At 39.6% G+C, this 23,443-nt stretch overlaps 1 protein-coding gene across 11 annotated transcripts in view; it reads right to left on the reverse strand.

Moving 5' to 3' along the window:
- ELAVL2 (ELAV like RNA binding protein 2) overlaps positions 1 to 23,443 on the reverse strand; it is an 89,343-nt gene that overhangs the window by 34,089 nt on the left and 31,811 nt on the right. For 4 of the 11 annotated variants that reach the window (XM_054281304.1, XM_054281313.1, XM_054281316.1 and 1 more), the window contains exons 2-3: positions 12,553 to 12,643; positions 8,634 to 8,874 (exon numbers count right to left, since the gene is read on the reverse strand). In XM_054281304.1, coding sequence (XP_054137279.1) covers positions 8,634 to 8,874; positions 12,553 to 12,624 — 313 coding nt within the window. In that variant the 5' untranslated portion in view covers positions 12,625 to 12,643. Of the gene's footprint in view, positions 1 to 8,633; positions 8,875 to 12,552; positions 14,505 to 23,443 lie in introns of those variants that run through there. The other 7 variants (XM_054281343.1, XM_054281328.1, XM_054281350.1 and 4 more) reach the window with 5 other exon arrangements.

The following is a 23,443-nucleotide window of genomic DNA, read 5'->3' on the forward strand; positions in this document are numbered from 1 at the left end:
CCACAAAGACTACGAAAAAAACCTCCTCTACAATAGATCCAGAAACTCAGAAGATGGGAAAGAATTCACATTACAAACCCCCTTCTGTTTTAGTAAATGCTGCTAAATGCCTGAAATAAGCAAAGGTAAAAAACAAAGTAATTGCAGCAACTGGTAAATAGCACAAAAATTTTGAAGATAATATGGCTGTGTCCTTGATAACTGTGGGAATTAGTAATTTACAAAAAAAATTACAGGAATCCTAAAATGAAATACAATATCTCAGTCCTCCCAGTTATTTTCTCTTTACTGTGGATTAAAGTATTAGGTCACTAAAACCACAGGCTTGCATAGTTTTCTTCTGTGGCATTCTACAGCCTTCTATTTCCACTCTGACTTGACATACTGCAGGAAGAAAAATTCCACAGAGAATAGTATAATAAGCCCTCTTCTGCAGTTGTACACAGAAAACCACAATGGCAGTCTGGCAAATTTTCACAGCAAGAGCTGCCAGTTGAAGTACCATGATAAAAGAAAATCAAATGCAGATATACACATATTTTATAGAAAATAAACACATGCAGCTAGAAAGTTTCTTGCATGAATTTTGAAGTGTTGCTTCTGTAACACAACATACTAGCTGCTTCAACACATAATGGACCAACCATGAACCTGTTGGAACCATTTACAGCTTGAAGTCTTATTAATTACCACTCAGCTTGTGGAGGCTGAGAGGAAGTACTTACTTTCTGCAGGGATATCCAGGTCCCTATAATCCACGTGACATCCTTGGAGTGAAAGAGCTTCAGGGTGTGCAGGTCACTTACATCACTACCCAAACTGAGGCAGACATCACTGAAACATACCTTCATTATTATAAATACTCTGCTCTAATCTCACAGCACAGTCACCCTAAAAAGCAGTTATGCCATAAGAACTTCAAGTTACGAGAGGTCTCTCTCACACACCAGCTTCCACTAGAATCAACATTTATTTGAACAGCTGGGCCCAGGATCACTAAGATGTAACAGCAACATATACTACATACAGGTACAAAAGAGTAAATAGTGCAAGATACACTAAGCCTGGGGCTCCCAGTGTGGAAGCAAAGAACCTTATCCTAGCTAAAAGCACACTAGATAGCCCACACCACTACAGCACCAATGCCAGTTTGCAAATGTCAATGCTTTCACAGGCTTCTTGTAAATTATGGCAACCACTGACGAAAGTGAATGGTAATCTGTTTGCAGTAAGGTGCAAGATAATGTATATTGCAATTATCTCCATCAAAAAGCTCAGTGTTTGCTGAAAATAGAGTGACTTAGTGATCAGAAAGGTCCCTAATTATATTTAGTCATATAAAAATAATTAAATTTTTTAAATATCAAGTTCTTGCTTATGCTAGATATTGAGATCAACACATTAATTCAAGTTAATATATGATGAATAATCATTTTAAAAACAGCTTGTTTCCACAAAGTTGGTGCTATGAGTGAACGCCTGGCAGGTTTAGTCAAACAGGTCTTTTCCACCTCTTTTACTTGTAAAAACAAAGCCTGTGAACTTCTGAAAGGTCAAAACAGTATTGTGTCTGTGTAACATGAAAGTCACATGAAAGTACAAAGACATTAAGTGCTATCTTGAGTAACACAAGCTGAAACAATTTCCTTCATCCTCACCTGTTTACATGACTCATTTCCAGGAGACATGTGCAGTGCAATAAATTATGCTGTTTACTATGGAAAGGTACAGTAAATGCTGCTAAATACTTTTCGGTAATATTAAATAGCCATCAGAAGTATAAAACACCACAGAATTGCCTGGATTGAAAGAAACCCTGAAGACCATACAGTTACATCCCCTCAGCAGATTTAAGATGTTAGCTATGCTCTGGATCCAGACATAAAGCTGGCTCGAATCTTAACTCTTCCAGGATTATCCCTTCAGGATGGTACTTCAAGCACCCAGGCTGGCTAAGTAAGCCAATACTCTGCTGCTGCACTTTTCTCCAACAAGCATACAAAGTTCAAACTCATTTTATTAACTTTGTGTTATAACTCACCAAGTCCCTAGGCCATATCAGAAACTGCATTTTAACATCAGCAGAGCTCAAAGTAAACTTGAAAATTTAAAAGAGGATTTTATAATCAACACTCCCTTGCCCCAGAAGATCTATGCTTCAAGGTCTTGAGCAAGATGGTCCAGAGAGCACTTGGTCATGACAGATAAATACATATAAATTAATATAAATAGAAATTTGCCTCCAATCCCATTTGGCTTCTATTCTTAATTTCACATTTTAGTCACGTTTTGCACAACACATTCTACTGGCAAGATGCAGTTTTTCCAGGCAGCACCTTTTGTTCACAACCCTGCCTTAATCAGAAATTGTCAGGCTGACAAGAACTCACTCATCTCAGCACACCGCCCAGCAGCAGCTAGCAAGCACCCGTGCATATCACGGACTCAGAACGCTACAGAAGAGCGGGCAGCTTCAACTAGTTCTTCCTTTAGCTGCCAAATTACTCTACTCCTCAGTGCACAAAACCGTGCAAAAACATCTGATGCATTAGAGTGATACAGGACTGCAAACACCAAACACACTGGGAGTAAAGGCTAACAAGGAAAAAGATATGAGGAGTTTAACAAAGATAGCAAGCCTCTCTCGAAACATGATGACATTGGTGTGCTCTGATCATTCATGTGGTCCTCTCTGTCTCAGGCATTCATACTATATGAGCATGTACCTGAAATTCCAGCTACTCATTGCCCTACCAGGCTCAATGTGTTTTTTTTCTTGCCATGGGAATGCTTAAAATTTTCTACACTGTAAATACTTTGAACACTAAGCCCTTCCACAGATACGCCACACCATATCTTCCTGCTTCCTCAGGGACATTAAAAACCACCTCCTTTGTAGGCAGGACCCACCTACTTTGCTTCCTACCTTATCTTCAATGCAGTAGTAAGCCTCAAATTCAGAGCCTCAGATTAAAGAATAATCACATTTTTTTCCCCATCTTCCCGTAAGGTTAGTTCAGATGCCCTAAAATTAGACTTCCATTAAGGGAAGTGAAAGATTTAGAGCTGGAGAGAAAACTAAGACTGCTCAGAGCAACAGTGACAAAAGACTTGAAAGAAACTGGCAGCCCAGGTTCAACTGAGATCACTTTCAAAGTCAGGAGTTTTAGATATGCAGTAGCACTGACAAGGCATAAGGTTTCCCACAGCTCTGCCCTTGCCAGACACTAACATTTACAATGTTATGATAAAAGGAGTGAACACTACAGAGCTTAACAAGTTTCACATGTTCTAGATTCAAGCAGCCAGTCAGTTAACACACTTTGCATTGCTTGCACTGAGGACACAAATAGGTTTCCCTTGATCACCAAAAGACTGCTGTACAAGTCACAGCAAGGGCAAGAGCCATCACTAAGAAATTGATGTTTCAGCCATGCTCTGCTGAAACAGGACACTTGCCCCTCAGAAAGGAAAATCCTTTTCCAAGTCATGGCCTCAGCTGTTTTGGCTCTCTATAATTCAGCATTCTGACAAGCTTTTCCTCTGATCCTGCACTAGAGGAGGCTGAGTGCTGCTCCATAACCAAGGATCTGGCAGAGCAGAGCCCTTCCCAGTGCTGCACCAACTCTATGCATACACATGGCCCACACTGAATTGTGACCAGTGTCACCACTGTGAACACAAGCTCTGTCTGACAGCATCATGTCCAGCTCTACGTATTTCTTTATTTCCATGACCAACTCAGAATCCTTTGCATTTATTACCATGGTACTTCAATGAAGACTGAAAACACACGTGAGAACTAAAACTCTCTGTACAAACTTCAATTGCAAAATATCAACACAGCTGCTTCAAGAATTTTATGGAAGTGTTCAACTTTCAGGCAGTTTTTCTAGAACTACAGTTCTAGACATCTCAATCATGTGCTGCTTTTCATGTCTTCACTTTGTACAACACGGAAATGAGAGAATACTTCAAAGTATATGAGAAACTACTATCTTCAAGAGGACAAGATCAAATCCACAAAATTAAGGAAGATATCCTGTCAGCTTTAATCTTATGGAAACAGGTGTAAGAGACAGAAACGTGATCCTTCCTCTACATGGACAGATGGATACTCTACATGAGTATCCATCACAGTCCTGTAGACTAGACTACAGTACTCTGGATTGTATTCTAGACTGCAAAAGCCTAGATTGCCTATGAAATTTTTAAAGGGGTCACATAAACATGACTTGAAAATTGTACTCCCTGAGCCTGTAATTTTGACCACAAAGAAACACCACCACAATGTGACAGATAGCTGCCAGCCACACGACAAACAGGAGCCCAGATTTTTTTTAAAAAGGTATGTAAGAGGAACAGACTTTCAACCAACATGTAAGCTCCACAGTGGCAGCTGGATCATGTGTGGAAAAAATGCCATGTAACAGCGATCAGCAGTATGTCCTAAAGTGGACTTACTCTTTATCTTCAAGCAGAGATGATAGAAGGCAGAAGCAATTGATGAAGTCTTCAAGTGCAGAGCACCTGTCTCCTTGTACTAAAGATAAAAGTATAAGCAGAGTTTCACAGCTCATACACAAGTCTTGTGAAATACAGTCCCAGGATAGGTCTCTAAGCATATCCTGCCTCACTTTCTAGACAGAATAAGCATTTGCTAAACTGCAAATGAAATCCATATATAAGCATTACAGGTATTCAAACATAGTTAAAGAGACAAGAAATCCAGCCCTATTCATGAGCAGGTTCCCTTTTAAAGAAAAAAGCTTGTGAATTTTATGAGCATATGATTATTTTAATAAGAGAGCAGTATGGGAGCTTGGAAGCCAAAAAAAACAAATACTTTCCCAAATTTAAGACATCTGAGTTAGCTGCTTTTTGAAATTAAGGAGTCTATGTTCCATGAGTTTCACTTTAGCTAATAATGCCACAAGCACAATGAAAACTGGGAGATTATCCCCCTGTGTGAAAATAGGGCATTAATCTTCCACATGTACAATTGAAATTGTACTGAAGACAGTGGGAGTTAAAAGAATGCAGGTTTTTTTGTTGTTGTGTTGTTTTCAAGGAGACTACAGTAACATTTTTACCTATATTCAAGTTTCAGAAAAGTAGGTCCAGAAAATGTTTACCATACTATGATATCTTACTTTTTAAGTGCTACTTTTTAAGCTATTACTGTTTCTTGTATTTTTTAAAAAGCTGCTAAATCCATCTATCTTGTGCAAGCAGAAAGCTTTAAAGTGCTTGACCAGGGGTAGCTCCAGCAATTAAATTTCATCCCACTTTATCCTCTTCCCTAACATTTTGAATATTTTAGCTTATTTTTTGTAACCATACATGCTTAACGTTTGATTACATAAAAGGTCATCATTATACGGTAAATGTTACCTCTGCTGCCTTTAAATATGAAGAAGCATTTAAACCAAACTAATCAGCTATCTGAAATGGCTGACTGGAATCCAGTTACGTTGCTCTGTTGAGACCAGGGTCTCCCACCTATTGTACAAGCACAATTAACTTACACGGTAGTTTTGCAATTTATATTGACATACATCTGCATTAGTCAAAAGCACATAAGAGTTAACACAGACTCTAAAATATCTAAGGCACAATGACTCACTCCTGACAGATTCTCTGGTTAGCAAGTGAAGATAAAGTGACGTTCATGACCCACTTATCAGATGCTGCTGTCAGTGGGATTCTCACATGAAGAGAGACGCTTGTTCAGCACCCTTTAGAATCTTCAATGCTACCAACGTTTAATTTATTTACCTTCAGCAAATCAACAGAACAGCAATCAGCTATTTAAATTCTTACTGATAATACTTAAAATGGTTTTCTGCCAATACAGAAAGCAGACTTGACTCCAGCTACTAACGTCACCCCAACAGACAGTTCTGCCCATGAAGTGCATGCTTGGAAGATGACTACCAGGAACCTTCACACATCGCTTTCTCCCTTATTCACAAGAAAATCCCTAGCTAAAAATCAATAAAATAATCAGGACTTGGATTTCAAACTGCTCACATGAAATTAGTAAATGAACTGCAGGGTACCTCCTTCCCTCAACCAGACTTTCCAGAGGAAAAAAAAAAGAAGGCCTTTAAGTTCAACTCCTCTCAATCCTAAAGTGTGCAGACAGCTTCAAGGAAATTGGGCACTTTCACCTCTAGTGGGAGGTGTGCCTGACCTTAGCAGGGAGTGCTTATGAAGGTACCACCCAACTGAAACCATTCTGCTATTCTAGATAATGCAAGTGCACTTTAGTGATGTGATGTGATCACAGAGTGAGAACTAAACAATAGTACTCACAACAGGGTGGGAGATAACTTGGTTTAAATTCACTAGATGCTAATGAGTATTTGGGTCAAGATGACAGTGGCTGGCCATGATCTCTCTGTATTTTAACACTTGGCACTGGTAACCCAGTGATCCTGGCAGGAGTAACTCTGACTCCCAGGACAGGACTGTGGTTTCTAACTGGGCACAGCTGCAGAGATCACACTTCACACACAGCCTCACTGGATGCCCTTTGGGGCACACAAGCTGATCTCCATCCCAGTGGTCTGTGGGCTATGGTCACTTCCTCCCTGTTGCTGGTCTTGCCCACCAGTGACAGTGGCCATGAAATGAAATGCATTCTTTGACATTGAGCTTGCAGGATGGTACCACTCCAAGCCAAGGATAGGACTGGATTGGCTCACATTTCCCCACCAAACTCCACTATGCAAACTAGCAGGCAGAGAATGGTGGAGACACAAGCCATTATAGACCTCAGTGATACCATAATTGTAAAAGTGTATTTCAACTTCTATGCTACCCTAATCTTATTTGAAGATACTCACCAAGTAACTAGCACTCCTGACACTTCATTTAAGAAAGACAAAACAAATTATTACATTTTAACAGAGGAATTAAACCAATAAAAATCTGAAACTCATGCCATATGAATTTCACAGAACCTGGTAACAATCCCTGTTCTGAATTTAGAAGGAAAAGAAAAATTTGCTTTTCAAAACTCTCTGAAGAAAACCTGAAAATGAGTAAGAACAGGAGTGAAAGTTGAGAGCTTTCTCCTAAGCATCTACAAACACAGAGTTATCTTGCTCCAGGCTACTTAAATCAGAAGTATTGCTCCCACTGCAGTCGCAAGGTCAGACACTGTACTTCTCAATCTCACTTATAATCCTAAAACCTTTTGGAACAAGACTTGATGCAGCATTTTTGCTGGCAGTTGAAACTGCATCTCAAAGCTGAGGATCCGCTCTCTGATAAAGTAGAAAAACTATCTATCTCCAATAATTTCAACTCTGGAGTTCTCTGCTACTGAGAAAGTAATTTAAATTCAGGATCCTTCTCAGGCATCACTTCATGCTATATAGAAAAAACATCACACCTTGAAACAAGAGGTTTACAATTATGTCCAGCTCCATTTCCAGGTATGAAGTCTCTTGGAACTACGTAGCAACAACTGTGTGCTTCTGGCACACAGAACATCAGACCCATCATGAAAGGAAGTGGACAATTTGAACATCGATCACAAGATCTTGAGGGTTATTTCTGGGGGCCAGAAGTAGCAGCCTTTGAGGTTATTCCTAAGCAGCTTTGATAAGGAGGTTAAACATGCTAAACATGTGGGGTATACAAGACAGACAAACTGTCTGAATAGCCATCCCACTAACTAACAGATCCCACTAACTGATGAACTATCAGTTACATCTTTCCACTCCAGAACAAGACGTCGGGAAACACCTAAGGAAGGGACCTTTTGTTTCAAAGCACTGAAGTCATTACCTACAAAGAAAACAGGCTTGTTTTCTCCATCAACCAGATTTCACCTGGTAACAGCAAGCTGTGGCATCAGCCCCATCTAGTTTCTTTGGCATCCCAAGAATATTCAGTAATCTTCACACTGAGGAGCAAAGACTGCTTGAAGGTTTGGTCAGGCTAGATCGACTAGAAGCAGTGATTTCAGTATCCCAGACTATCATGCTGAAGGAGGGTGCTTCAAAGATTCACCCATTCCACTACCTGATGTCTTAAGAATGAGTCATCTGCTGTGGGAAGATCTGCTGGTTATTCAGAGCCATGAGGGAAATAAACCACACTCAGCCAACAAAGTCAGCCAGAGACTGCTCAATAAGCAGAAAGCCAAAGAGCATAAATTGACTCAAGTGTGCATCCTAAAGATGCTGTACAAGTGCTGCAATTCAAAAGCAGCTTAACCTGTGAAGTAAGATAATCTGCCCTTTTTCCAAGGTACAAGCTTCATTACCTGCATCCCTGAAAAGAAGCAGCTTTGCATCAACAAGCACTAAAGTCTAACTTCAATGAGGTTGACTTACAATTCAAGGGAACTTAGTATAAATATCTGCTTTTCCCCATATCAATCTTCTTTCCTACCACTCTGAAGCCCAAGTTTAAATATCCTGTTAGCATTTATAGCACTCAAAGTAACCTAAATTAAATGCAAATTATTATGCTTAATTTTGGGGTAGATAATTAAAAAAAATTAAGTTCCTTCTGGTCAGCATTGGTTCATTCTGTCTTTATTCCATTACTTAAGAGAATTGCAGAATGCCACCTGAGAGTTTGAGAAGATACAGAAAACTCCAAAACCAACATACCTGTTATTTTGTCCCTGACAAGCTTGCAAGATTCTATCTCCCCAATGCTGCCAAAAAGACTCTTCAGTTCCTCTTGTGTCATGTTTTGTGGAAGGTAGTTGACTATTAAATTGGTCTTGCTGTCTTCTGTGTTCCCAGAATCAACTGGTGATGAGCAATTGTTTATGGTGGCTGAACTATGGGCTGTGTTATTACAAGTTGGTCCATTAGACAGTTGTGTTTCCATGGCAGCAATTACCTGCTGAAAAGAACAAAGAAGAAGAGCCATCAAAATTTAAATTTCAGTATCTAGTAGAAGAGTCCAAACAAGAACATAAAAGACCTGTCACTATGCAGAAATGGTACTGCCAAGGCCATATACTGGCTCTACATGCAAGAAAAAAACCAAACACCAGTACAGAAGGCATTAAACTGTTAGTCAAGACAACACTTTAAAACCTCGTAACAAACAATCTTCTACAAGTTCACTAAATGAAATCAGCATTCAAAGATTAGTTTCCATTCTCTGCCATTCCTCCAATTTAGCGGAATCACAGCCTTTCTATTATAGAAGTCACCAAACAAAACGGGCCTGTTGCAAGAGTAATCAGTTCTGTTAACTTACAGCTGGTTACTGAAGTAACATGAAAGCGGTTTTTAATGAAGCAGCATTTGAATAACTTCAATAAGAGGTGGGCATTAACTGTATCCAAAGATTACTTCTCATATGAAATAGCAGAGATCAAGATTAGTATTTTAAAGAGCTATTTATGATTTATGAATGTGCTGGGATGGAAAATATACTCTTCTTGGTCAACATCCATGTCAAACTTCTCACCACAGGTTGGAATCAGGCCTGTAGATGCTTTTATTTCATAAAATTGACAATTTCTTGTTATTCTTTCCTCACCTGAACTCTGAGAACAATTAAATCTGAATCTTGTTCTTAATGTACTTTTTGACCACTCCAGAACTACTCTGTGCCTGGGAGACCACAGAACTGATCCTCCTAGAACCTGTGCTAAGGCAGATGCAGAACAGGAAGCGATCTCAGACAGCCAACACGGCTTCACCAAGGGCAAGTCCTGTCTGACCAACTAAGTGGCCCTTCTGTGATGAAGGGACTCCATCAGCGGACAAGGGAATGGTTACAGATGTTATCAATCTAGACTTACTCAAAGCCCTTGACACAATCCCATACAACATCTTTATCTCTAAAATGGACAGAGTATCTATGGATGGATTAACAGATGGATAAGAAAGGGATTGGAGAGCTGCATCCAGAGGTGGTGGTCAATAGCTGAGTCTCGACAGACATCAGTGACAAGCAGTGTCCCTCGGCACTCCATACGGGGACCACCAGTGATATTCAATGTCTTCACTAATAACACAGACACACCTCGGCAAGTTTGCTGATGACCCCAAGGTAAGTGGTGTTGCTGACACTCCTGAAGTTCAGGGTATCATCCAGGGGGACCTGGACAGGCTTGAAAAGTGGGACCATGGAAATCTCATGAGGTTTAGAGAGACCATGTTCAAGGTACTGCACCTGGGTCAGGACACTCCCAGTATCAGCACAGGCTGGGGGATGAACAGATGGAGAGCAGCCCTGTGAGCAGGACTGGGGGGTGCTGGTGGGTGAGAGGCTGGGCATGACCCAGCCAGGGGCACTCCCAGCCCAGAGAGCCAAACGTGCCCTGGGCTGCATCCAGAGCAGCGTGGGCAGCAGGGCAGGGAGGGGATTCTGCCCCTCTGCTCTGCTCTGGGGAGAGCCCACCTGGAACCTGCAGCCAGCTCTGGGCTCCCAGCACAGGGAGGACATGGACCGGCTGGAGTGAGCTCAGGAGGGCCTGGATTAGAGGGAGAGAGCATGTCTCCTTTGACAAAATTCTGGGAGAATCAGGCTTGTTCAGCCTAGAAAAGAGATTACTTTGGGGTAGCCTAACTGTGGCCTTTTAGTACCGGAAGGGATTTTACAAGAAAGAGGAAAAGAGAAATTTCTGAGTAGCATGTAGTGACAGGACACAGGGGAATGTCTTCAAATTGAAAGCTAGTAGGTTGCAATTACATATTAGGAAGAAATTCCTTATTGTGAGGGTGGTAAGGCACTTGCCCAGACAGGCTGCGGATGCCCCATCCCTCAAAATGTTCAAGGTTAGGTGGGATGGAGCTTAGAGCAACTTCATTTAGTGGAAGATGTCCCTGTTCATGGCAATTGTATTAGAAACAGACAAACTCCAAGGTACTTTCAACTCAAACCAGTCTGATTCTACTGTGTCTCACCCCAAAGTCACTGACTGTATGACTGCAAGATGCAACAGACATAATTAGGAGGAGTCTGCTTGTACACAAGCTGCCACATCTACAAAAGGCACTCTGCCCCCTCAGTCAGTGACTGAATGGCAATAGCTGGTAAATACAATGGATTTTTAATAGCATCTTAATATCTAAGATTTGGGCAGCCTACCCTCTTTGAGACACACAGTTTAGGACTACATTCAAGAGAAAATTATGTACGTGTATTCTCCAGTAATACATATTTCAACACAAGAAGTTCACTAAAGAAATCCATCCATCACTGAAATTTAGCCTCATAATTAAACTGGTAAGAGGAGCTCTCACAAAAAAGCCTCTTGTAAAATCACAGAACAGCATCAGGACCTCTGATGGGTCTGTCCTATCAGTCCTGTTTAAAGCACCATAGGCAATCAGTGCATATCCAAACAGCTGATAAGGTCAGCTGAGTTCAGGGACTGCTGAATAACTGAATTTCCTAACAATACGAGAGGGGATAAGTTGAGTTTCTTACTAGAAGTCCAACTTTGACATTCCTGGGAACACACTTCTATGTTCTGTGCTTTGCATACAGAAGCATTTTCCAAGAGGTTACCTCAGCACAACGCAAAAAAAGGTATACACCTATTAAGAACACTCATTAGAAAAGCATGATCTTGTTTTCCTGAAGAGCTACAACTAAACAACATTTTCTTCCCTTGAGACAAACTCCAAGAAGTAATCTGCTTCTGCTACTGATGAGACAAGTCCACTGAAAAGATGATAAAGTAGATTATCCCAATCAGGATAAGTTACTTTTCAAAACACTAGCATACCTGTTAAAGGTAGCAGTCACAAATGCTGTGCTTTGAGGCTCTGTAGGATTGCCTTTTTCCTTTTTTTGTGTTTTATTCTCAAATTTGAAGTGTTCACTGATCAAAATTAGCAGGATTTAGCAAGGACAACAAACAATTCTCTCTTAATTGCACATTTATTTTCACGTTCAGGTGGCCAAGTATGGGTTTCTAAGCCAACATTCAAGTGAACAGCTGCAGTAGCCTGTGTGTGCTGAAAATTACAGCATCCCTCAGCTATAGAACCATCTGCTCTGAATGAAGTGATACTAGTATTTTTTACAAATAATGCATACTCCACTAATAGGCTACAGAGAACTGTTCATAAAAGACAAAACACTAAATATTTTTCACTCAGAAAAATAGTTTGAGATAAATTTACAGTTTAAAAGAATCTTAGAATAGACTGGCAAATATAATTTTAAAATAGTAATCATAAAAAGACAACTATACAGTTTTTCAAAGTTACTGCAATTTAGTAGTCAGACCATACCAAAACCATTTTAGTACAATACTCCTCTTCAATTATCCACCGTGTATTTTCAATTAGTACTAAAATCTAATTGACAATAGAAGAAAGGCAAGCCACTGCAGTGTAATTTCTACAGGAGATCAGCGTTTTACAGTAAAAGTTGTCTTGTTACGCCAATGTGCTCTAGGCTCCCATAGAAGAGGAACACACCCTACAGCCTAGAATGAAACATACATGTGAGTTAGCATTCCAAATGGAAGGTTAAAAGACTTTGGTATGGCCTCAGCACTATTAACATGTAAAAAAGTAGCCTACAGAATTTAAGAAAAGTCCCACAGACCCCAGTCCAAGGCTCTGCTGCCCACGAACCACTTCTAAGCAGAGAAGCCACATCACACAGTCTGACTGCCATGTTAGTTTGGAGTTGCCGTCTGCAATATGGACACAAAAAGTACTGTATGTTAGATTAGCAAGATAATGCAACAAATCAGTTTGTACAAATTTACAGTATTTGCATTTATATTCCCAGCACGTCCATGCAGTGTGGCTTAATTGGATTTGAGGCAATTCCAATCTAATCTTAACAAATTCAGTTGTAAAATTATTTTTCTTACAGGAAATAAGATGCTTATTTTTAAGAAGACTTAAAAGATAATGCAGTCTAGTAACCCCTGCACCTACTATGGCAACTTCCTTCTGTACCGCACCATGCCTAAAAGAAACTATATCACAAAACAATTTTTTAAATCTTCAAGACTGAAGAGGAAAGTAAAGAAATACAGTGAGTTTATTTTCCATCAGCACATAAAATGATCATGCACTACAGCTCCCTTTACACATCTTTCCCAGCCCACAGGAAAAAAAACCCACAAAGATGACAAAGTACTATGTCAGAATTAATTCCATTCTCAAAATCCTGGGTTTTAAAAATTAGGTAAATGAAAATCTTGTGCAGATGGTATTCACTAAGCTTCCTTGCAACAGCTGTTTAAAAGTGCCACTGCACATACAAGTGGCAGTAGAGTCAAGGATTTATCAAGTGCAATAACTGGAAAAAACATGCAAGTGTTTCTCATGAGAGTATTTTGTAACCAAGAATATTGTTCTTTGTTTTAACTAAAACATCACTGAAAATCCAGTTAGAATTACACTGAACAATGCTAGAAGGATACCACAAAAGCTAATAGGCCATTTGCAGATTATTACAGATAGTCCAGATGTGAAATACAACCACAACAGAACAAACAGAAAGGCTCCTGACCACTGCCAGAGCTTGAGACTGCTGTTAGTAAAGAGATCCTACCCACAGACAGATGAGCTAAGTCTAAACTCGATAAAAAAAAGGCTTAGGTTCCAGAAGGTGTTGCGGCGTCCACAACTAGCCTCTGTGAGCAACCTGCACTCCCAGAGCCGGAGCGCGCTTGCTTGAACTGCTGACAAACGAGGCGAGAAAAACTTCTCCCGTTTTAAAATGGTGCAAGTCACTCTTCAAGACAGTATGCCACCAGAATCCGTATGCTTAGCTGACTTCATGTCCGGTCTTTATTTCTAACTTAGGTTAATTATGACCTTCAATCACCTCTTCATGCAAAACACTGAGGCTTTGGCACCAAGTGTAAGTCTGCACGCCATTCTTTGTGGTCTGAACCCCAAACTAACACTAACAACTTCTGAAGCTCTCAACTGTTCATAGGTAAATATGTCTGATGAACTGCTTTCTACATTAATAAAATCTGGAGGTCTCAACTGACTTCTTTTAAGTCCAGAGAAGCCTTATTAAGAAGACTGCTTTAAAATAGCAGTCTCCAAAATTCTTGTCCTACAGAGACTATAGTGAGGTGCACAAGATGATGTATTTGGATCTCTATGGCTCTCAGCAAAGCAGTGTGACTCCACAGATTGTTTTCTGTGAACCACAGGCTACAGCCTATGGTTAGAAAACTTCAATAGAACAGCTTACTTTCTTGTAAGGACTTCAGTGTACTAACTGAATACTTAACTGTCCTCTTAAAGACTGTAGCATGTCTCAAAAAAAAGCCAAGAGCACCTGTCAGTTGAAGTACTTCCAGCTTGCATAACGCATTTATCCTAATTGAAGCATTCTATACAGTACTTGCAATCAGTGTGCAAGTCAGTTCTCTGACTAAAATAACCATTATGTCTCAAAAATGTTTTTGCTCTACCAGTTCTTCTACCATTTTATTGCTTCCAAGGCTGCAGAGACTGCTCTCTTACACCTAGTTTGGAAAACTGGCATTTTTACATTGTATTTACACTTCTATCTGACCTAAAAGTAGTATTAAATATGGCTAATTACATTCTAGAAAAAAAGAGAAACTTTTCTGAAATGCGTTTTCAGCTGTAACACCATACTAAACCAGCAGCTTAACACAGAATTTGAGCTGTGTTTCCAGCAGCTTTCTTCCATCCTCCCCCCCAAAATTTTTTAAAATATTGAACTACTGAAGAATCCCCAAAAGCTAATTCAGTTTTTGACTATTAGCCTCAGAGACAGTATTACACTTCAGGTTATTAAAATAGCTTAAAGTTACTGCATTCACAACTGATAAAACCATTTCGTTCAGGAAACAGGGTTCTATACCTACTATGGAAAAGTTTGTCTTACAATACATTCAGATTAAGAGGAGAACAATAACACTAAACCTTTGACTGAGTAAATCTGCTCACTTTATAATGTTGAAAGGAAGCAGAACTAAAGACACAGTTGTTCAGTTCAACAAACTGAGTGGTTCTCTCTCACATGCAGTGCATGGCAGCCATCTATCTTTCTATAAACTTACTTTTTCCTCATCAAGCACAGATAAGATTTTAAACCCAAACACTCTTAAACACTGTTTATGGCATTAAGTGAATGCCAGTTTCTAATTAGCTGCAGTTCAAGCAAGTAATGAGTAAAGTTTGCCTAGCAGAGAGAGGCAAGTAGGCTTTTTTTGTTTTCAAGAGAAAAGACATCAGAAGTTCAAAAGCCATATGGTTTATGCAATTAGTTCTGGTTGCCATAGAACAGTTCCAATTATAACAGCAAATTTTTATATGAGAGCTTTAGAACATATAGTGGTACTAGCAAGATGAAGACTTGCTAAGCAATAGCCACAGTGGCCTACTAACTTTCCTTTCAACGCAGGTATTTTGGTGTGCAATATACTCAACTATTCATGCTCAGCTGAAAATGCATGCTCAGTCTGGATCCTGGCAGTGCTGTGACAGAACCAAGGAGGTGACACAACAGGTAAGCTTTCAACCACTATTACCACCTCACAAGCATCATACAGATGGCTAGGGAGAAATGTTTAGTGCATCAGACTCCTGACTAAAGTCCTTCTATCACTTGTTTCAATTCATACTTACACATCCTGGTCATTGCTGGGTGGGAAATCATTTCATATAGGTTTTATATACATAATTTAATTATAGTTATAGACACTGCATTTAAAAAATCACTGCATAGATGCCTGCTGCAATTACATTATGTACTTCTAAACAGTGTTATCATATAAAGGTGATTACATCTGAATTTAGACAGGAGAAACTAAACACATCTGCTTACTTCAATTGTTATCACTGTTCAGAGGCAACCTAAACTGGAGCATGAGATGTCTCCAGCCTCAAAGGTCACAGGTGACACAATGCCCTTGGTAAAGTCCTAAGAGATGTAAATGTGCTCCTGAAGATTCTCCTAGAGGCTTACATACCACAAATCCTGCAGAACATGCCTTAGTATTTATTTTGTGTTTGCCCTTCTATCCTGTTTTCCAGTGCAAGGAAAGCAATAAATACAATGCAATAAATACAATACATCACCATTTGGATGAGCAAATGCTAGAAATTTTGTTTTCCTAACATCAAACTGCAGAACAAGAACCACCTCTGGCTGCATACATTGTTCTTTATCTCTTCCAGACACAAAGGTCTAAACCAGAACTTTGTTCTCTGCTTGTAACAAAGCTGTTCTCTTTCCAGAGGATTTATTCAATCCACTTTGACTCACAACAGTAATTAATGCATTTTAACAAGGGTAAACTGTTTCTTGTCTGTGGGGACCGCTGCCAAACACGTTAAATTAAAAAAAAATATATATTTGAGCGCTCACTGAAAGGTAAGACCTGGCACAATACAGATGCTGAATTTTGCTTTAAAAAGCACAACTCAGCAAAACAAAATTTTAATGCCTAAAGAAAATTTAAGTGCAGAGTTACTGATAATTGGAATAGATGCAATTCTTCATGCTTCTTCCTTAGTGATTTTTATCTTTATTGGAGTGTTAATTTGAAGGACTCCTTTTTATCAAATGGTCAAGTACCTTAGAAGCATATACAAAAGCACAGTGCTAATTTCTGCACACTCAAAACATCTGTAAATAAGAGATAACAGAGACTGTTCAATTTAGCATATGCAGAAACTATTACATAGCCTGCCTGAACGTCCCAAAGTCCTTTATGGGTAAATGCACACAAAGGCCAGAGGCACGTCTTTAGTTGAGAACCTTGCCTGTCAGAACAAAACACTACTCATTCTTAGTTTCCCTATAAGAAGGATAGCTGTCAAGGAGAGCTTAATGATTGCTCTGAGATCCACATATTAACAGGACATCTTGTGCTTGGTGAGTCTGCACAAACAGGCTAAACAACTCTTATTTCTTTGTCTCTGTTTTCACTTTTTGTTTAAGAGTATAAACCACCACTTGTCCATTAGCAGCCCTCCCCACCTGCATGTACATTCATTTGCTGTTCCCTCCATTACACTATTTAAGAATCTGCAGCACAAACTAGATCAGGTTACTGCTTGATGAGGATGCAGGAGAAGAGCAGTAGGAGAAGAAACCAGAAGAGCACCTCTTGATTTATGCTAAGTTATATGGAAGAACTTTGATAAAACAGATGAAAGACAGAAATTTTCACAGCAAACTTAGAATTTTTCTAATAATGAGGTGGTCTCAAATCTACAAGTAACTTAAAAAGTTACTAATGTAAACACAGGCAATTAAGACAAGAAAGCAAGAGCCCTTTGCAACAATAAAAAGCAATTACTAGCCTCTCAAAGTGGCAGTTTAGAAGGGGAACCTTTCCACAGTCTCTTCAATGAATCACAAAAACACCACTTAACACCACTTGACATTTCTACATCTTGGCCTCAGTGTCATGATGAGCTGAAATAAGTGAAGAAAATTAAGATACTTATAAAAAAATCCATTTGAATTTTAGGGATAAGGATTGTAATTCATCCCTGTGATTGCTGCTGCAGAAGTTAATCTGCAGAAGCTTGCAGCAGATTAACCCTTCTTTCAGCAGGAAAGAAGAGGCACCCGAAGCCAACTTGCCTATTCAAAGTAAGCAGTGAGAAGACAACTGAAAACCTGCAGACAGTTGAACAAGAAACAGCTATTTGTAGAGGCATGAAATAGCTTAACAGTGTTGGTGACCACTAAAAAGGACAGATGCAATAAAGTGCAAATTATCTGTGGAATGTAAATATTCGTAGGAACACTAAAAATGTATACACAGATTAAAAGAAAACATCTTCACTCAGTAGGAAATGCTTTTGGAAACTCTGAACATTTCTGCAAAATACTTAATGAGTATTAAGATACACTAAACAATCCCCTACTAAAGCTACTATGCATTAGGAATGAAGCCAACAAACACTTGCAAGGGGTTCTGAAAAAAAAAATGTACGTACAACAAGGCAATCTAGAGAAAATAAACTATCTCTTCCGACTGAAATTACAGATTATCCTGTCAGGTGGGGTAAAGGGAGGGAAACATGCAGGGTAACTTAAGTTATCCTAGAACACATTTAGAAAGATCAACTCTAACAGTCTTCTGTAAAGAAAGCACCTCTATTCCATTAAGGAATCAGTTCAAGTGAGACCCCTATAAACTATAACCATTTTTACGTTCCTAATTATTGTGTCAATTTAGACACACAACCACTTCTACCATCGTAACTAATTCCCTGAGCAAGACAGCATCAACATGCATTACTAATTAGCTCATATACAAGGAAAAACCCCCAAAACTTAGCACAAAATTTTACTTTTTCCTTGTATTGCCCTCTTTGATATAAAAAACGTTCAAAGCCAGCTAAGGGAAAATTATTACTTTGGTTATATTTGAAATTTTAACTAAATATCAAGTCGGGACTGTTTGAACACAGCCAACATTGATGTTCAGAAAGAGTTTCACCAAAACAATGAATGCAAATGATGAACACAAAATCACAAACAGCTATTCAGATTTCAAATAAATAAGCTGTAAACAATTCCAATAGTTAAATAATACTTTAAATAAGACTGACTTTTAACAGGAATGATTTTTCAACTGCACTCTACCAGCCACAAAATCTTGCCAACTATGTTTATTGCTGTTATTTGCTGTCCCAGTCTTCTGTGTTAGCTTTCCCAGTCTTCTAGCAAAATGCTCTCTAAGGCAATACAGCTCTGTCAAAACACATATGTACTGTTCAAGAGGTAACTGCGTCTTATTGTAGACATTTCCCTTCAGCCTTACACATATGCAGTCCTTTCAAAAGTCTACTAACACAAGAAAACAGAAGATTCAGTGGGGTGAAAGGAGACAACCTGATGACTCTTCAAATATAGTAACTTGATAGGTTGAAGGGTTTCAAAGTCAACATCCACTTGAACTGGCTAGGATGCCTACTTCAATTTTTCAGCATTCACCTCAGTATTCCAGCTGGGCTGTGTAAAACTTTCCCCCCTTTCATAATTCAGTTATATCCTTCTTCCCCACTGTGAATTTCAGAAGCTGATGTTTGCCAACAGAGAGGAACAGGAAGCAGGCCAAGTTAGTCTCACTGAAGAGGTATACAAATCAAAAAAATACAAGTAAGAAAAAGATGCTTTTCTAATCAAGAAAGCATGAGTCACCTTCAAGGCCACACCCTCCTCCATTTACTCTTTGGTACATCTTCCTGAAGGACAACATTGTTTTCTCCCTCATGCACTCAAGCTTTCTTCACCGCAGCAGAGAGCCCAAGGATGGATGACAGGATTCATCTTCCAGGATAAGGGTAACAAGGTTAGAGAAAGTTATTTTGTGCTGGCTTTCCATGGCAGTACCGCCTGCTTAAAGCTCAGTGGTAAACTGGAGAGACGGTTAGGGCCAAAATGCACCCCCATCACAGACATGCCATCAGAGGCTACACCCCAGCAGATCCACAGGGCATGAACCTGTTATCTCCATCACCGCCCTACCCTTCAAACTGCAGGATCTCCCTTCAGGAGACCTTTTGCTCTCTCACAGGGAACTTTTAGTCCAAATGCAGATTTAGACAAGAGAAAAGTTGCATGACTAAATATCCCTACCCCTTAAACCCTCATGTATACTGCTACTTAGCTCAAAAAATGACATCTTCAACATCACACAAAGAAGAGGAAAATGCAAGCAGCTCAAAGTCAGAAAGCAGTAATTGCCATGTCCCTCCCTTCCCCTATACCCATGTTTACAAGTACTATCAAAGTGGTATCAGGCTGGATGACAACACAATGCCTACACCCACAGACGTCTCCATAAGCCCAGATCATCAGTGGTCTGACAGACTGACATGTCACAGCAGCCCTCTTTCAGCTCCAAAAGTCATGGCAAGCAAAGCTTACGTGCTAAAGTATGCAAACCAAACAAACATGCACTATTATGTACACACAGAATCAAGTCATTTTTACACAGGAAATATTTATTAATTCTTCCATTGAGGAAACCTTCTGGGGAAGAGATCTTCATAAGGACAACAGCTCAACTAGCAACACAGGGTAAGATGTACTGGGATTTACCAGTATCTGCCTTCCAGGAGACAAGACAGCAAACAAGCTACCTGAACAGCCGTGGACATGATGCCCAAAATTGCTTAAATGGCCTAGGATCACATCTTAGAGGTTAAGTATTATTCAAGTAACTAATACTTTCTTTCATTCCTTGGTGAAGGGCCTCAAAGTAGCATGGAAGGCAAAGAACAGGAGCTTGCATCAACAACTGACTTGACCTGCAATTTTTATTTTTTTTTCCCCCTTTTCACAGCTGGGCCTGAGGGGTTGGAAAAACAGAAGGAAAGAAGGAACACTGTTCAAACTGAAACACTTCCAATCAGCATACTCTGCCCTCTTCAGTCAATATAAGAAGAGATCACAGAATCACAGTGTTGGAAGAGACCTGCAAGATCATCAAGCCCAACCTACTCCCTAACACCTCAACTAAACCATGGCACTGAGTGCCACATCCGGTCTTTTTTAAAACACATCAGGGATGGTGACTCTACCACCTCCTTGGGCATGCCATTCCAGTAGTTTATCACCCTTTGCACAAAAAACTTTTTCCTAATATCCAACCTATATTTTCCTTGGCACAGCTTGAGACTGTGTCCTCTGGTTCTGTCAGTGCTGCCTGGTGAAAGAGACCAACCCCCACCTGGCTACAGCCACCTTTCAGAAGTTGAAGAGAGTGATAAGGTCACCCCTGAGACTCCTTTTCTCCAGGCTGAACAACCCCAGCTCCCTCAGCCATTCCTCACAGGGTTTGTGTTCCCAGTCCCTCACCAGCCTTGTTGCTCTCCTCTGGACACGCTCAAGTGTCTCAGGGTCCTTCCCAAACTGAGGGGCCAGAGCTGGACACAGCACTCAGGGTGTGGCCTCACCAGTGCTGAGTACAGGGGAAAGATGACCTCCCTTTTCCTGCTGGCCACACTATTCCTGACACAGGCCAGGAGGCCCTTGGCCTTCTTGGCGCCCAGGGCACACTGCTGGCTCATGTTCAGCCGGCTGTCGAGCAGAACCCCCAGGTCCCTTTCTGCCTGGGCACTGTCCAGCCACAGCATCCTCAGCCTGTGGTGCTGCAGGGGGTTATTGTGGCCAAAATGCAGGACTGGGCCCTTGGACTTATTAAACTTCATCTTGTTAGACTCTGCCCATCCACCCAACCATTCCAGGTGCCTGCAGAGCCCTCCTACCTTCCAACAAATTGACACAAGCTCCCAGCTTAGTGTCATCTGCAAATTTATTAATGAAAAATTCAATCCCCTCATCCATGAGTTTTGTAACCTACAGTTACAAGGCTTCTATTTTATCACTTCTTTAAAAAAAGATTACAAATCAGCAAAAGACATCAACAAGCCATTCTGGTTAACAATCCATAGTGAACTAATATGAAAACACATGGCCAATGCCAGTTTACTCTCAAAATCCACTATGGATAAAGACTGACTATTCAGTCTCCAAGAAGTGTTTTTAGTGGTCTCAAGTCAATAGTCACATATTTTAATCACAAAACCATGCTTAACTGGAGCTATGATTTGTCCCATCCTGCCATACCTGGAGTAGGTTCCATGAAAGTAGTACAAAGACTTCCTACACCAGATCAACAGAACTGTTATTTCTTAATCCTGATGTACCATGAATAATGCAATACAGATATAACATGACAGACCCATATGCTATGCTGTCTTGTGTGCAGAAATCTTTATTTCTATAATTGAACTAAAAATGCAGAGCAATGAATATTTAAAAGATTTGCTAGTTTAAAATACTCTTGCTCTTGCTTTCAGTCACCACAGAAACTGTGCCCAGGGTCTTAAGGTTTCTGATCTCTGAGGATGGGAATTCTTGCACAAACATGAATTCAAGAACAGAGAAGCCAAAATATCAGAACCTCTTGCTAAAACTGTCAATATTTTAATACATCATTATTAATACTGGTCATCAGATTTTCGTATTATTCTGTCCATAAATATGGAGTTTCTGGGACCACTTGGCTTCCACATGCTCCAGTTCTTCTAACCTTTTTGTCATGGCTAGTTGTATCTAGTTTGTCTCCCACTCCAAGTTTTCTCCAGTAGTCCAAGTACCATTAAACTATGTATCACTAAATTGCCTTAATATACCTTTTCTCCTTACATGGGCTAACACATATTTTGACTCTCATGCTTTATTCTTTCATATATTATTCTATGCTGTGTCTTAGACCCCAACCTATTAAAGCTACAACTTGATACATTTATATAGTTGACATTTCTGACATTTGTGTCTTAACATTATATACACTTATTACTGAAATCTAATTTTTTTAACAACAAAATCTACATTCGGCAATTTTCTTTCAAATTAGTTTCAAAAAGATGATTTCACTTAGATATTCATCACTGCATAAAAAAAAGCCTGAGGTAATACTCCCCTTCAACATAAAACTAATTATATGACTAATTCAATAGCAAGAGAAACATAGCCACAGAAGGATGCCACTATAACAGAGCTCCCAAATACTTGAAATCACATCTTTGACAATTTATTTTATTCCCCTGTGTATATCTTCAAGTTTCAATATCAAAGGAAAATCAAGAGAATTGTTTGTTAAAGAGATGGTAAGAAGTCTTATAAGATAGCATGACAGCATAAATGAAATCAAACCAACAGCACACAGCTCTGAATAACTTAAACTTTTCTGCCCTCTATCAATGTATATCAAGTTCTACAAAGTCACCTATGCCCCAAAAATCTTGCTGTAGTATACACTGGAATACAAAGAAAGAGCTTGGAAAGGGACACATACACAACAGTAAACCAAAAAATTACTTTGAGAACATCAACAGCTGAAAAATATTAGACTGATGCCATCTGACTTAGAATATGCTTGCTTTCTATATGGGCTAACCTGAATATTTTTACTATCATTTCACTACAGAAAAGCACTAAATCTGAGGCACTGCAGAAGGCCTTCTGCCTTCACCCAGAACACAAGTTTGAGATAAGAAAGTTAAGTCCTAGTTTATCTCTAGCATCCTTTATAAGACGTCAAATCACATTATTTGTCATGGCACCCAAAGGCTGACTTCTCAAGTCTTGAGGAATATCTCAAACTAGATGTATTTTATACTGCAACATATGTTCTAATATGGAGAGAAGAACCCAAGTTTGGACATTTTAGTCTTTGTTTCATAATGAAACTGACTTCCAAAACAGGGACGTTTCACTTCCATGGGCTGAACATTATGCACAACTTATGCACAGGAATCAGTAAGTTAATGAAGACTGTTTCAGAAACAGTATGCATCTTCCCTCCTCACACTTTATCTTGCAAAAAATAACAGTGGTTTATACAACATCACAAACTACAGAGTACTTACATCTATACTTCACCAGGAAAATCAAGAATGTGTTTTACTACAGCAGGGAAAAAACCCACAATCATCAAAAGTAAGCCCTGATG

This window comes from Melozone crissalis, unplaced genomic scaffold, assembly GCF_028551555.1.
Source record: "Melozone crissalis strain CALT ecotype California unplaced genomic scaffold, PUWL_Pcris_2 ptg000005l_1, whole genome shotgun sequence".
In the NCBI taxonomy this organism is placed as follows: Eukaryota; Metazoa; Chordata; class Aves; order Passeriformes; family Passerellidae; genus Melozone; species Melozone crissalis.